The sequence below is a fragment of the Rhinolophus sinicus genome, chromosome 2 (genome assembly GCF_057876585.1).
Source record: "Rhinolophus sinicus isolate RSI-liver-muscle chromosome 2, RSI-T2T, whole genome shotgun sequence".
Classification (NCBI taxonomy): domain Eukaryota; kingdom Metazoa; phylum Chordata; class Mammalia; order Chiroptera; family Rhinolophidae; genus Rhinolophus; species Rhinolophus sinicus.
The window spans coordinates 96,317,124-96,331,843 of NC_142502.1; the positions used below are offsets into that span (position 1 = coordinate 96,317,124).

The following is a 14,720-nucleotide window of genomic DNA, read 5'->3' on the forward strand; positions in this document are numbered from 1 at the left end:
CTTGGCTTTAACATTCCTTATTTCTAGCTGCTGAAATGACTTCTCAATGCTGGGTAAATGCTCATTTGCCTGTTAGTTGGTTTCTGTAGACCTGTCTTCTAGTCAGATTTAATACTCATTAAACTGCCCCCACCCCACTCTGGAGGCCAGGACTTACATTTCTGCTACTCAAGCAGTAGATGAGCCACTTGCAGAGATGGTAGTCTCTAACCATAGTAGTCAACGGGTGTAGGGGCGCTGATACCCACACAGGTATCTCACAGTGAGCCCTCTACAAAGTCCAGCCCACCCTGTTTGTGTGCATTGCCAATCTGACTTTCCAAATTCTAAAGAGTATGTTTACTTTTTAATGGTCAACAACAAACTTCAAGAAAAATCTGAAATTGTGGATTTATACAGAGTTTGCTTTAAGTGGGACATACCTGTTAAGATTGATCTTCTAGATTTGTTGTGTTGTTTTTTACTTTAATTTTAACTGTCAATGTTAAAGACAGTTCTATATCTATCAAATAAAACAGCTATTCCTCTAGAAGCAGCGTGCATTGAGCCAGTGTTGTAAATTTAAATTCTGCTTCCAGGGGCTCAGATGTCCAATCTGAAGACTTTCTCCTACTGTTATAGTCATTCATTCAGTACTCGTGAGCCCCATGTACCAGGCATTATGCCTCACTATATTATACATGGGGGAGTTGAGTGTATAAAGATGACTGTGACATCATTCCTTCCTGCCAAGAAATTTAATTCCTAGAACATACAGGGCCCTGGGAACTGATCCAATTCCACCATTGGGAAGAGCAAAGGTCATGTTTTATTAATATTCTGAACGCGCTCACCATCCCCCACACATACCCAGCATTTTAAAATAGGTGCTTAGCAACTACTTTTTCATTAATTACAAAAAATTAATGCCCTCTAATCTTCCAGGTATGCATGTGTATGTGTGTGTGTGTGTGTGTGTGTGTGTGTGTAAATAAAACCTGAATATACCTAAAGTCAGTTCTGAATTCCCCAGACTTCCTCAGCCACAGCCAGACAGCTGAGGTTTGCTCTAGGAATGAGGGTGAGTTTTAATGTTGACCAAAGCAAAGCATAATGAGGACTGCATGCTTACAAATTAAATAATATAGCCCTAAGTGAACCATAGTGACCTTTGGATCACAGATATCCCTGTATAGAAGAGTCAAAGGGCTGATTATTCACTTTATGTAAGAGAATTTTTTGAAAAGAGCAGCCCTCCCCCCACCCACTGGCCAATGGGAAGTGTTCAACGTTTCTGTTTGAGTTGTAAAGGCCAGAACAGCCATACATGCTTGTTTTGCATTCCAACATACATGCTGTTACATACAATACTGATCTCACTTTTGACCGTTTTGAGTCATTCCTCTGCTTGCATAATTTTACTTTTGGTAGTATTGCCATTTTTAACCACTTTATGGAGACATGATTGACATAAAAAAAAGCTACACATATTTATTGTATACGACTTGATGAGTTTGGAGATAAGTGCATAATCATGAAAACATCACAATCAAGAGAAAAGGGCTGTCTTTTAAAACAGAACTGGTGCAATCAAAATATAACTTAGAAATATTTGATGCACATACTTTTTATTTTTCCTGGACATGAAGCAAGGAGTACTTTCATCAGCTATCCAGAATCATGTGACCTCCTGCTCAGCCACATTAGGTAGGAGGTTGAAAGTTTAGGTCATAGGTAAGAGACCTGTAATAAGGCCAAACTTCAGAACACTGTTCTTGCCCACACACCATGCCGAGAGCCCGTCTACATCTCCACTGTTGGCAAATCCTCAGTTTGTCCCTCACAATGACACCCGCCTTCCCCCCCCGCCCCCCCCCCCCGCTAATTGAACAAGGACTGGCACCTTTTTATATCAAGCTAGTAGGCTCATAGGCCATTTGGTAACACATGGCATGGCTTAGCCCAGGAAAATGGGGGGCCCAAATAAAATTCCGAAATTTGTATGAAGGGAGAAATTTGGTGAGCCAAAGGCGACAGGCAGTGGCCACGTGCTCGGCAGAGTTCTGAGGAAGCAGAAACTATTTGTAAGCAGAGAGAGCCCATCAATAAAGAGACCATGTTTGGCCTCCCGAATGGACTGGACATCCAGTCCTTACGGTTGCTTTGAGCCTACTTTTTTAGTGGCAGGAGTAGTCCAAGCCACATGTTTTTTAAAATAAAAACAACACCTTTTCTTGCAGGAGGGTCGGCAAGTGGAGATAGCTAATCTTCGAATCCAACAGAAACTTAAATAGACCTGGTGCTGATCATAGAGTCCGCCCACTGCAGAGATGGAAAGGCATTGAATAAGGGTTCTGAAGATGGTTATTGGTTCAGCTGTAACTAACTAACCATATGTCTTTGAGTCATTTCATCTCTGAGCCTCAGTTTCCTCATCTATAAAATTAGAATAAAATGTAAGGGGGGCGGGGGGTGGAGATGAGGGTAATGGGGATCAAATATATGGTGATGGAAGGAGAACTGACTGGGTGGTGAACACACAATGGGATTTATAGATGATGTAATACAGAATTGTACACCTGAAATCTATGTAATTTTACTAACAATTGTCACCCCAATAAATTTAAATTAAAAAAATAATAAAATAAAATAAAATTAGAATAAAATGTATGTCTTCTTACGAGGATCAGATTAGGTACCGTAGGTGAAAGTTGTTTGAAAGCTGTGATGTCACCATTCATTGTGGCTGCAGAATCCTCCCCCAGCTGAGACTACTCCAAGAGGGCAGAGGCCGGCTGAGGAGCCATCATGGAAGTGCCATATAGAGAAACTGATGCAAACTTCAGAAGCTGTAACAGAGTTGGAGAGCTGTTGGAAAACCCTACTGGCTGAGAGAGAACAGCCAATTTTGAAGGTCGCCATTCAGAGAGGGAACCTAGTTCTGCAAAGGGCATTGGGCAGCCTGCCAAAGTGAGGCACAGCTGAGCACAGCAGAGATGCACACAGGCTAAAGATTTCCACACTCTGGGGTAGGACTGCACTGGGCATCTCTGCCACAGCCCCACACGGACTGAGTTCTAGTGAACACAGGCCAATCTAAGGGGCAGGAAGACTGGTTTGGGTCTCTATATCTTTCATCAATTTGTGTGATATTGGACAAATCATTCTGCTTCTTCGTTGGTTCTCTTGCCTGCAAAATAGGATATTACCTTCTTACTTCTTTCATCAATTTGTGTGATATTGGACAAATCATTCTACTTCTTCCTTGGTTCTCTTGCCTGCAAAATAGGAGGGGGGAAAAAAACACAACTTTACATTTGCACAATACTTTAGTAAGATGCTACAAAATGTTCTCATAAACTTGATTATTAAAACGTTTTTAGGGCCGGCCCGGTGGCTCAGGAGGTTAGAGCTCCATGCTTCTAACTATGAAGGCTGCTGGTTCAATTCCCACATGGGCCAGTGGGCTCTCAACCACAAGGTTGCCAGTTCGATTCCTCGAGTCCCACAAGGGATGGTGGGCAGCCCCCCAGCAACTAAAATTGAACACAGCACCTTGAGCTGAGCTGCCTCCCCGTTGGCTCATTTGGTTGGAGCATGTCCTCTCAAGCACAAGGTTGCCGGTTTGATTCCTCGACTCCCACAAGGAATGGTGGGCTGTGCCCCCTGCAACTAGAAACGGCATCTGGACCTGGAGCTGAGCTGCGCCCTCCACAACTAAGACTGAAAGGACAACAACTTGACTTGGAAAAATAAGTCCTGGAAGTACACACTGTTCCCCAATAAAGTGTTGTTCCCCTTCCCCAGTAAAATCTTTAAAAAAAAACAAAAACATTTTTAATCCTCTCAACAATCTTGCAAAGCAGGTGAGGTAGAAGGAACTTTATAGTACGAATAACGGATGACATTTATCTTGCATTTATTATATGCGAGGCATTGTACAAAACATCATACATCAGTATCTCATTTAATCCTCACAGCAACTATTTAAAGTACGAACTATTATTATCATCTAGTTTATACATATGAGAAAATTGAGGCTCAGATAGGGAAGTAACTTGCCCACAGTAACTCAGCTAAGTGGTAAATGTGGTTTACAACCCAGATCTCCCAATTATAAGTCCAGAGTTGTCCATTAGACTACAATGCATATGTGAAAGCATTTGGGGAAAATAAAGCTTAAAGAACTGCACAAATGGAAGAAAGTTTTATTACAGCAAATCCGTTATAAGCCCTTTATTTATTTATTTTAATTCAAGTTTATTGGGGTGACAATTGTTTGTAAAGTTACATAGATTTCAGGTGTACAATTCTGTAATATATCATCTATATATATCACATTATATGTTCGACATAAGCCTTTAATTGATGCTAAATTATGGTGGATATTAATACCCAGACATGTTTTGGTTATAATTTTTGGTTTGTGGTACTAGGTGAAGACAGCCATTGTAAATTCTGAAATACTGGAGTTAACATAAGTAAATGAAGACTTTGGAAGACCGGTAGGACAGCGGTGTACAGGATGGCTGGAGTACAAAAATGCCAACTGGTGTGGGGAAGGAAGGTAGGATTAAGGGACATACCGTGTTTCCCCGAAAATAAGACCTAGCTGGACAATCAGCTCTAATGTGTCTTTTGGAGCAAAAATTAATATAAGACCCAGTCTTATTTTACTGTAAGTCCAGGTCTTTAATATAATAATATAACATAATATAATATAAAATATAATATGGGGTTTAATATTAAATTTTGTTCCAAAAGATGCATGAGAGCCGATTGTCCTGCTAGGTCTTATTTTCAGGGAAACACGGTAGCTACAAGGCTATTCCAAAGAGGTAAAGGAACGGGACATGGGCTCAAAGGAGTGGTAAACTTTTTCGTTTCATGAAATTAGGATTTTGTTAAATGTTTTAAAAATACAGAAATGGAAATCAAATCAACCATGAATCCCCTACCTAGAGATAACTGCTGTCAATATATTAGTTACATTTTTTTCCAATCATGCGTTGGTTATGTTTGCCTCCAACAAAACAGGACCCACACAGGACAAACACGATTTGTATTGGAAAACATTGCTGGAACTCGGTAACTATCTCGATATCCGCTGAAGGAATTTTATCAAGATCGGTATGGGGCTGGTAGCCGACCTGCGTGAAGCCAGCTGGATTCTCAGCCCCACCCTCAAAAAGCACATAATTACGTCTCTGTGGTTGTTCCTGCGCCAGAACACGAGAATATACGCTTTCCCGCGGAACCCGCCGGGCCGAGGCCGAGCTGTGACCCGGAAGCGATCCTGGGAGGCCGGGACGGCAAGATGGCGGCGCGTGCGGTGCTCCGGGCCGTGTGCGGGCGCCTGTGGCAGGTATCGTGCAGGCTGGGGAAACCAGGCGGGCCGACGGGGACAGTGACCACAAAGTCTGACTGCCACCCGTCGTTCTGCCCCTCCGGAGCCTTCCCCTGTGTTTATTCCGCACCTCGGCTCTTTGTTTGCAGGAAATGGGCAAGAAAGGGGCCGGTTTCATATCTAATTTTCATGGACTAAAACATAAATTAATGAGTTAGGGCAATGACAAGCCCAAGAAGAATCGTAGAATGCGAGAGCTGGAAAGGATGTTGAACATCATATGTTCTACACCCCTCGTTTCACGTTTGCAAAAGAAACCGAGGCGCCGAGAAGACAAGGAAGCTGAGTTGGCCGCGCGAAAATTAGGGGCTGAACCGGCACGAGAGCTTCGATTCTTCCCACGAAACTAAACTGAGATAATCTCGCATCCGGGGTTCTGAGATTTAGAGGAGAGTCACCGAAGTCAGGGGAGTGGGTTACATACCCTCTGCGTGGTGCTTGGGAGGAGACGCGGCTCTCAAGGGTTTTTGGCCCCGGCCCGCATCCCTTTACAGCCCAAAAGGTCGAGGACGCCAAAGAACCTTTTTTTCTGTGTTTAGCTGTCGATATTTAGCTTATTAGAAAATAAAACTGAGACTCTTAAAAATACTAATTCATTTAAAATAATACTGATGAACTCGTTACATGTTAACAGTTTTATGGGAAGTAACAAGTTTTCCAAAACACATTTAGTGAGAAGAGTGGCATTGTTTGACGGTGTTTGCAAACCTCTTTAATGTGTGATTTCACAGGAGACAGGCGGATTCTCAGGTCTGCTTGCCTAGTCAGTGCTACTATGTCACGTACATCCCGCAGCCTCTGGAAAACTTCACACTTGTAAGAGAATGAAAGTGAACACGTTGCAAATAACACCTTAATATTATTATGAAAATAGTTTTAATCTCCAAAGCCCCCTGGAAGTGTCTCAGGCCATCCGCACACCGCGAAGGTCCTCAGACCACACTTGGAGAACAACTGTTCTTAAGAAAAAAAGTTAGGTGATGTTAGTAGGTTGAAATTTTGAACTACTAAAACACACTCAGACACTCCTCCACCCGCTCAAAAGGAACATTAAAAACAACTTAAGGTTGATTTGTGGATGTTACAGCACTTTAACTTTTAAAAGGAGACATTTATACTGGGAGAATAGGATTGGGAAGTGTCGTATTCTTTAGACCCACCACTAGATTGATGGGGTTTTTGGCACAAATAGGGGGAGGGAGTTTTTCTCTTTGATTATGTGTGGACAGTGACACTCAACCTCTTCCTATCTTGTATTGTGCCTGATTTCCTTTCTTTTTTGTTTACCTCTTTGATCCAAGGGAGAAAATGAAAGTTTTTATTTGCCTCCATCTTGGATGAAAAAAGGAAGGACAATAAGCTAAGAATAGGCTTTTTAAACATACTTAGGTGACCCTCAATTGTTTTAACTTTTACTTGTGCTACACTGGTATTCTGATCTTCAAAGTATTTTTAAGGATTTTATCATGCATCCTCTTTCTCAGGTTACACTTTCAAATCTCAGGAAAGTTTGAAGGAAAAGCAGATGGCAAATTCCATTATTATATACAGTACCATAGGTTTCCTACATCTAGAAGTTTTGATCCACTAGGGGGAGCTGACAATAAAGGATTTGGAAAAGCCACAGTAGTGGTGTAAGATGGGTGTAAGTTTTAGTGTATATTTAGATTTATTTATAAGCTAGTTATCCCAGCCAGGCCAAGAAACACATATGCTGGGGGGAAAAAATGTATGAAAATTTTAAAAGAAAGATACTTTAGAATTCTTATTCCAACTCTTAAATTATAATAACACTTTTTCATTGCTGAAAAATATTTAGGCAAAATAAATATTATATTGAAGGACATTTTAATATGGTTTAGGTTGTTGCAAAAGTAATTGTGGTTTGAAAGGTTAAAAATAATTGCAAAAACCGCAATTACTTTTGCATTAACCTAATTTTTTTAAAAAAGGAAAATCAAGCCACATTTTTTTCTTTGGTAGCCACATATTTAATTTATAGCTGTTATTTTAATGTCAGAATTGATTTTTTAACGTTCTTCTAATCTTTAAGATACATAGATTCTATAGTATTTTGAGAGTCCTTTTTGATTATCAACTCTGCCATTGTCCTCTTTTTATAAAATAAAATCTAATTTGGCATTTTAGTTACCCTAATAGCTAAAATAATGAGATAGCCCTTTATTTGCATCATTGTACATATTTTTATTTTTTGGAAACTATGAACGATTGGGGGATCAACTTTAATTCTAACACATTGCCTTTTTTTTTTTTTAAGAGTTCGAGGAATTTTTCTGCCAGCAGTTCTAAGAGCAGTACAACCAAAAATGGTGGCTTTCTTCTGTAAGTATTATGTAATTGGATGTGCTCTGTTGAACAAGAAAATGGGCTCTTGTGCTGTTTTACGTAGGTTTCTCTTTTTTCTTTTCCCCACACACAGCAGTACCAACATGAAGTGGGTACAGTTTTCAAACCTACACGTTGATGTTCCCAAGGATGTGACCAAGCCTACAGTACGTACGCCTTATTTCTTGACATAAGAAGCTACATTAGCAATAAATTTTTTTCGTTATTTCATGTGGGGTTGTTTCCCAAATACTTTATGACTAAAAGAGTTTTGTTCTGGAATACTGGCAAATGCACACTGTGCCTGAGTAAAAAGTGTTCTCTACTGTCCCAGGGTGCGCATGTTCTCTTCTAGGGTATCAAAGTAAATTCTAACGGAATAAATTATTTACCCCACATAACTGTGCGAATGCATAGTCTTTTGCTTTTAACTCGGCCTAATGTGAAGAGTTGTCGTAATTCATGATGCAAAAGACTTGATTATGTTCTAGAAAAAATTTTGTTCTTATAGCCGTCAAGTCTGTTTTCATTTTAAGACATTGAAATGGGGCCTAGACAGTGCTTATGTTCATCGTGAGAAAGAACATTAACACAAGTAAAGAAAACCAGAAGTAGCTGTGAACCTTAAATGAACCTTGTTTCATTTAAGTAAAAGCCATGATTTCATTAACCCAGTTTTGTGTTATTTGTAATTTACAAAGAAACCTTACAAATTTCAAATCTTTCCAGTTCCACCCTTCAAAAATAACCCCTTTTCACAGTTTGGTGTGAATCCTTCTAGTCATTTGCATGTAATCATTATATCTATGCGCGTGCATACCAGAATGCAATTGTATTATACATAATATACTGCTGTTTCTTTTTTTTCACTTAGTAGATACTGGATGTATTTCCATGGCAATACATACACACCCTGGGTCTCGAACTCAGATGCCTGAATGGGCCAGGCCTGTAGGAAAGGTGACAGGATGGATGCAATGGCCAGCTGTGCCCTTGATAAGACAGCTGCTACTTACTCTAGCCACTTGTTGCCATGTGGGAAATCAGAACTAGTGATGCCAGATGGTCTAAATTTACTAAGCTAAACTGAAATCCAAATTTTCATGTGTAATTTCCTGATTTTTATTATTTGCAACAGATTTAAAATATCTTTAAAACACTATAGGAACCAATCAGAACACATCTTAAGACTATATCCCCCCTCCCCTGTCCCCCAAGTTGTGAGATAGTATATCAGTATATTCTGTTCTTCCACCAACGCTATTTGGGGTAACTGAGAGTAAATATCTAGCTTAGATTAGTAAATAGAACTCCTTTCAGGGGCAAAGTAATTAACCCTGAATCATTGGATTAGTAATATAAATTACTGGTTTAATGGATGATGAAGTGAAGGTAATTCACCTCTTGGAAGAAAGTCAGAAATGTCAAACCATTATTTCTAAGATTTTAAGTATTAGGGTGTAAGCGGTAGAAGTTAATGTACAGTCAGTGTCATAAATGTTTTAATTAGAAATGAGTAATTTTTCTGTTATGGCAGGCAAAACACATGAATAAAACCTAATAAAAATATGGATAGCAGTTGCTCACCTTTATATAACAATGTTTTATCATTTATAAGCACTTTAATGTGTGTTTTCTTACCTACTCCCTAAAGAAATGCTATGAGCTGTATGTAGCCTCAGTATCCTATTTTCTGTCTGAGAAGAAAACTTAAGTGCAGTAAGATTATATGACTTGCCCATTGTCATTCAGTAGAAGTAGCAGAGTTTAATTCTCAGCGCAGGTCTTCTGACCAGCTACTTTTGTTAACAGACCCAAAAACCTTTTCCCATTGTGAATTTGGGGCTTGATAACTATTAAGTTAGAAGGTTCCATTAGTGATTTTGTAGGTTGCCTTGAAAGTCCTTTTGGTTTAAACTGTATTTTAACTGATTCTAAAGGTTACTGTGCAGATCTGAATGCAATAGGATCTAGATACTTAAGCTAACAGTGTTAAAATATTGCTTAGCACTTTTCTCCCCATTTATTACTAAACTCTGAAGTTGCTGAATTGAGGGTAATATGTTAAATTTTCTAGTTGTAAATATTAGGGGAATCATGACTGAAACTTTCCTTTTTGATTTGAAAATTGTAGATAACCATTTCTGATGAACCGGACACATTATATAAGCGCCTGTCAGTTTTAGTAAAAGGCCACGATAAGGCTGTATTGGACAGTTATGAGTATTTTGCTGTGCTTGCTGCTAAAGAACTCGGTATCTCTATTAAAGTGTAAGTATGGTCTTTCCTAATCTGACCTGTCAGCTGCTGTATCATGATATACCGGGAAAATGGTGCTGGACCCAGCTAGCTCTGAGTTCTTAAAACGGGCTAGAACTCCTGATAGGTACGTAGAGTGTAGATTTGTCATATTATCCTAAGCAGGAACAGCCCCTCCCGTCTGCTAGAATGTTTAAATACTAGAATGAGTGAACCAGGAAAATGAAGACAATTATTTTGCTACAAATGGCATAGACATAAGGAGACCCAAGGAGCCCTCATGTCTGGGATCTCCATGGGGCCAGGAGGCAGATGAGGTGAACAAGCAATCCTTTTAGATCCTTTGGATTTAATGATCTTTGGCTAATATATTCCTTGTTTCAAAACTTCCCCAAGAAACACCGCTCACCAGTAATTTCATTCCTGAGCGAGGTGAGCTTCATATGGCCCTGAGGTCACTGCAGAGCCAAATATAACTACCTCCTTTGTCTTGTCACCTACTCCTTCTGATGTAAAACAAGGCCTATTTGGGGCTTTGCCAGTCTTGCCTTTGAAGAAGATCCGAGTAGAAGGAACCCACGTTTCCCATAACAGGCTGTAGTATTGTGATTAGCGATGTGTCTATAGATTTTCCTAAAATAACACACATACAGCAGACGTTACAACTATGTCCAACACATTGGTGCTACTCCTCACAGTTCATATATTTGGTAAATATGGGACTTCCAGGGTGTGAGAGCTGGAGGCGTGTGTGTATGTGTGCGTGCATGTGAGCGCGTGCGCTTGCGTGCCAAGCCTCAATTTCTGTTGCTGTCTGAGGTGTTTATTTTGGCTTTATGACAGCAGTTGGTATAGCATAGATGACAGTCTTGACAAATAGACGTCTGTAAATGGTAGTTAATGCCTGTAATTGAGTGTGAGCCCGACCTACAACATTGTGGAATCATGCTTTGATATCAGTGACTAAGGTTTTTAACATCACTTAGCTTAAGTATGTTGTTTTGCCCATTAATTTTCAGACATGAACCTCCAAGGAAAATAGAGCGATTTACTCTTCTCAAATCAGTGCATATTTTCAAGAAGCACCGAGTTCAGTATGAAATGCGAACTCTTTACAAATGTTTAGAGGTGAGTTTGTTTCAGACATTCAGGCATTTTTGAAATGCCCAGGTTTCATCCTAGCGTATCACAACTTTCCTTTTACACTGACTGGGTTGATTTCCCTGATAGCTGCAGAGAAGGTAAATGTCGTTTTGTGTTTATGGAAGCAACAGATAGTGAAATCAAACTCAAAGCCATCCTTTCAAGTAGCTCATACTTTAACTCAGTAATGCCTATTATGCTGACTAATTTTTATACCATAAGATAGCACTTGGACTAATTTTGCTTACATTTCAAAAATTCTAGTTAAGTTTTCACACAATCTAATAATTCTTTTCACAGGCTAACCGGATTTTCCATGTCTGTGGTGGGCAGCATTAAGGCTTTTCATTCATCTGTTACTCATTTGTGCATCGAGTAGGGTCAGCATAGTCTTGGGGTTAAAGAGAGCATGGATTCTGGAGTCAGCCAGCCAGGGCCCACTCCCGGCACTTACTAGCTGTGTGCCCGGTGCCTCAGCTTCTTCATCTGTAGAATGGGAATAATAATGGTACCCATCTCATAAGGCTAGTGTGAGGAGTAAATGAGATGTTTATCTAAAGTACTGAAAATGCTTTCATCACTTAGTAAATGATTGATGCATGTTATTAAAACAAGTGTTTATGCATCTTTTATGTTGGAAGCATTGAGGATACAAATATGATTAAAACATAGTTCCACCCTTAAAAAAAAAAAAAAAAAACACCCCACATTTGTATCCCATGTGCAACAGAAACACTCTACCATGGAGCATGCAGAAAATCTTACACCGAGTCTATCTTATAATCTAGTCTTGTGTTCCTTTTGTCTTGAGTTGTGTTGTGAAACTTATCAGTATACTGCTTTGCTGCTGTGCTTGCCAGCTGGGTGTCATGGAGCCCTGGCTTTGAGGCATTTGGGAGGAAGGGGGTTTCAGGGCCATGCTCAGTCCTGTTCAACCAGAGGATCTACACTTCTTTTAAATTGGGATTCTGTGTAAGATTTCATAGAGGAGGGAAAGGCTCTACCACTTTTACCAGTAAAACTTAAAGTTTCTGTTTTAGTAGCATAGCATGAACCAATTTCGTGTTTGAAATTTTAGTTAGAACATCTAACTGGAAGTACAGCAGATGTCTATTTGGAATACATTCAACGGAATTTACCTGAGGGAGTTGCCATGGAAGTTACAAAGGTATGACTTTAATTTCTGCCTCTGTTGGGGGAGATCCGTGTTGGGTCGCAGCCTTCTCGGGAGCTTCCTAGGTGCAATCCGAAGGCACCTCTGGATGCGGAGGACTTGGAGAGAGGAAGAAAGAGGTAGACCATTCCAGAATGGTAGGTGGCAGGTTTAATAAGCAAGGGAACTTACTTACTAGGTTTGTCTTGGGTGTCTGCAAGGTGGTTAGATTTCCTCACCCACCTGCCAAATCTTAAAAGTTTATTAGAGGCCCTAACTGGAGTCAGCCATGTATCCCGTCAGATAGTCTCAACACCACATTTCTGTCTCAAGGCTGTATCCTTGAAGCAGCTTCTGGGAGCAGGGAAGGCAAGCAGAGCATACATTCCGAAACAGGAGGGGACAAGGAGCTTCCGATTGCCTGGGTCCAGCTCACAGGTCTGGCAGTCTCGTCGTCTGGATGACGTTCCCCAGCAGTCTGTATTGTTACGATGCATTACAGTCTGCACTTGGCCCACTGAGTGGAGAGAGGAGGGCCTGTGGCGGACCTGGAGGCAGAGTTGCCACAGTGGTTGGGGTCTCCACGTCCCCAGGCAGTGGTGGCAGCTCAACCGAATTCTGCCACTGCAGCCACTTCTGAAGTCTCCCTCCTTTTAGTAGTTGTCTAGACATGGGGACCACATTAGCTGGCAGTCCCTGGAGATCATCGAGGAGCAAATATTAATGGATTATATATGTGAGAGTTTTACATACCATCAAGTTTTCTTCTCTCCGTCTCAAAGCCCTACAAAAAGATGAGAGGGGTAAAGGATAAAAAGGAGGATTTAAGGGAACAAAATTAATAAACCTAATTTGTGGCCAAAGAGTTTAATTAAGTCTACATTATATTATAGTTTTGTTTTTCTCTTTTTAGACGAAATTAGAACAGTTACCAGAACACATCAAGGAGCCAATCTGGGAAACGATACCAGAAGAAAAAGAAGAAAGCAAGTCATAAAGTCTGAGAGATACCACTTGGGCCAGCTTTTGGAATGAGAGTGGATCGGGCACGTACAAAGAAACGGAGAGCGCTTCCAGTTGAGACAAGGTTGAGTTCACCTAACTGCTGTGCTGAGTCCACGGGTCCTGATCAGTTGAAAACGGGATGGAACGGTCATGATACAATAGACTACAGTGAAAGAACTACTTTATCTGTTCTTTGATACATTCTTTTCAGTTCTGATTTTAACAAGTGTGAGTAAACCATTTTGACTACTATGCATCGGAAGAGTCCATTTGTATTTTGTCATTCTGTTATTGTTCAGTTATTAGTTTGTACTGATTTTCATTTATGTCATTCTTCTGAAAGTGAATGTTTAAAATACTCCTCACGCACATTTTTTTCTTCTGAGGTCCCTAAAAGGAACCTTTAGTTAATTTGATTAGTTTAACACTGAGCAGTTAAAGTTTTTGATATTTACCTTAGTGCAGGCTGGCATATGCTTGTTTGGGGGTGATGACCTCCACTTTTATCTCATTTACGCATTACATTCTTGAAAACGAGTATACTTTGCAGCACATCAGGCACACTTGCGGCATGCACTGAACTCTTGTAGCCCAGATCCTTACAGAGCTGCCTGAAAGGGCCACTCTGATGAAATTTGAGCTCTCAAGAAATTACCGCCTGTGTCGTTTCGCTCTTCCTGTGATTTATCTATTCAGGAGGTTTTTATTTTAACTTTGTGCCCAGCACTGTAGTAAATACCAAAAACTGAATAGATATAACGGCTTTTGAAAATTGTGCAAGGCACAGAAAATATTTTCCTTATTAAGTTCCTCACTGATAAGAAGCCCTCTTTCTATTGGTAAATGGCATTCTTTTTGCTTGGAGATGTCTACTTTTCCATGAAATTAAATAGTCGTTCAAACCCTGAAAGAGGCAAGACTACAATGGGCTGAAACTGTTGGAGTAGCAAACCCAAGGGAGTGATTCGTTTCCTTTTTACAGCAGAATCAGGTCCGTGTCTTCTGTGGTTTCCTTCACATCTTTGGAGTAGTTAGGACTTCTCAGTTCCCCCCGCCTCACACTGGAATTCCTATTCTGTGTTCCTGGCCGCCTATCCGGTGTCATGTTTTGAATGCACACTGCTTAGGTCTCAGACTTCCATTACTGTCATTACCATGGGAAGAATGACAGCCTTGTGCCCCATGACCTCATTCTGTTCGCAGCTCCGTTGTTGACTGTGTCACTTACAAATGCCTCAAGCACGCTGATCGCAGATAGAAGCCTGGGGATTAAGAACCAGTCCACAAAACAAGAGCCATACAATGGTAATTACATCTAGCAAAGCAGCAATTTGTGGCCCATTTTTACTTTAAAAGAAATACTTCTTTAAAAATAAGTGTAGCTTTTTTGTATTTTTCTTACAGACACTATGAATCACTATAGTATAG

At 40.3% G+C, this 14,720-nt stretch overlaps 1 protein-coding gene across 2 annotated transcripts; it reads left to right on the forward strand.

Annotated features, from left to right (window-relative positions):
• The first annotated feature begins 5,197 nt into the window (after nucleotides 1-5,197).
• Nucleotides 5,198-13,548, forward strand: MRPS10 (mitochondrial ribosomal protein S10). 2 transcript variants are annotated; one of them, XM_019738483.3, is made up of 7 exons: nucleotides 5,198-5,344; nucleotides 7,665-7,729; nucleotides 7,830-7,899; nucleotides 9,867-10,003; nucleotides 11,011-11,119; nucleotides 12,213-12,302; nucleotides 13,201-13,548. In XM_019738483.3, the coding sequence occupies exons 1-7, from the start codon at nucleotides 5,297-5,299 to the stop codon at nucleotides 13,282-13,284; spliced, it is 603 nt and encodes a 200-aa protein (XP_019594042.3). In that variant the 5' UTR covers nucleotides 5,198-5,296; the 3' UTR covers nucleotides 13,285-13,548. The 2 variants fall into 2 exon arrangements, with proteins under 2 accessions (XP_019594042.3, XP_019594041.3); XM_019738482.3 differs by having other exon boundaries at nucleotides 5,199-5,344; nucleotides 7,827-7,899.
• Nucleotides 13,549-14,720: the final 1,172 nt, after the last annotated feature.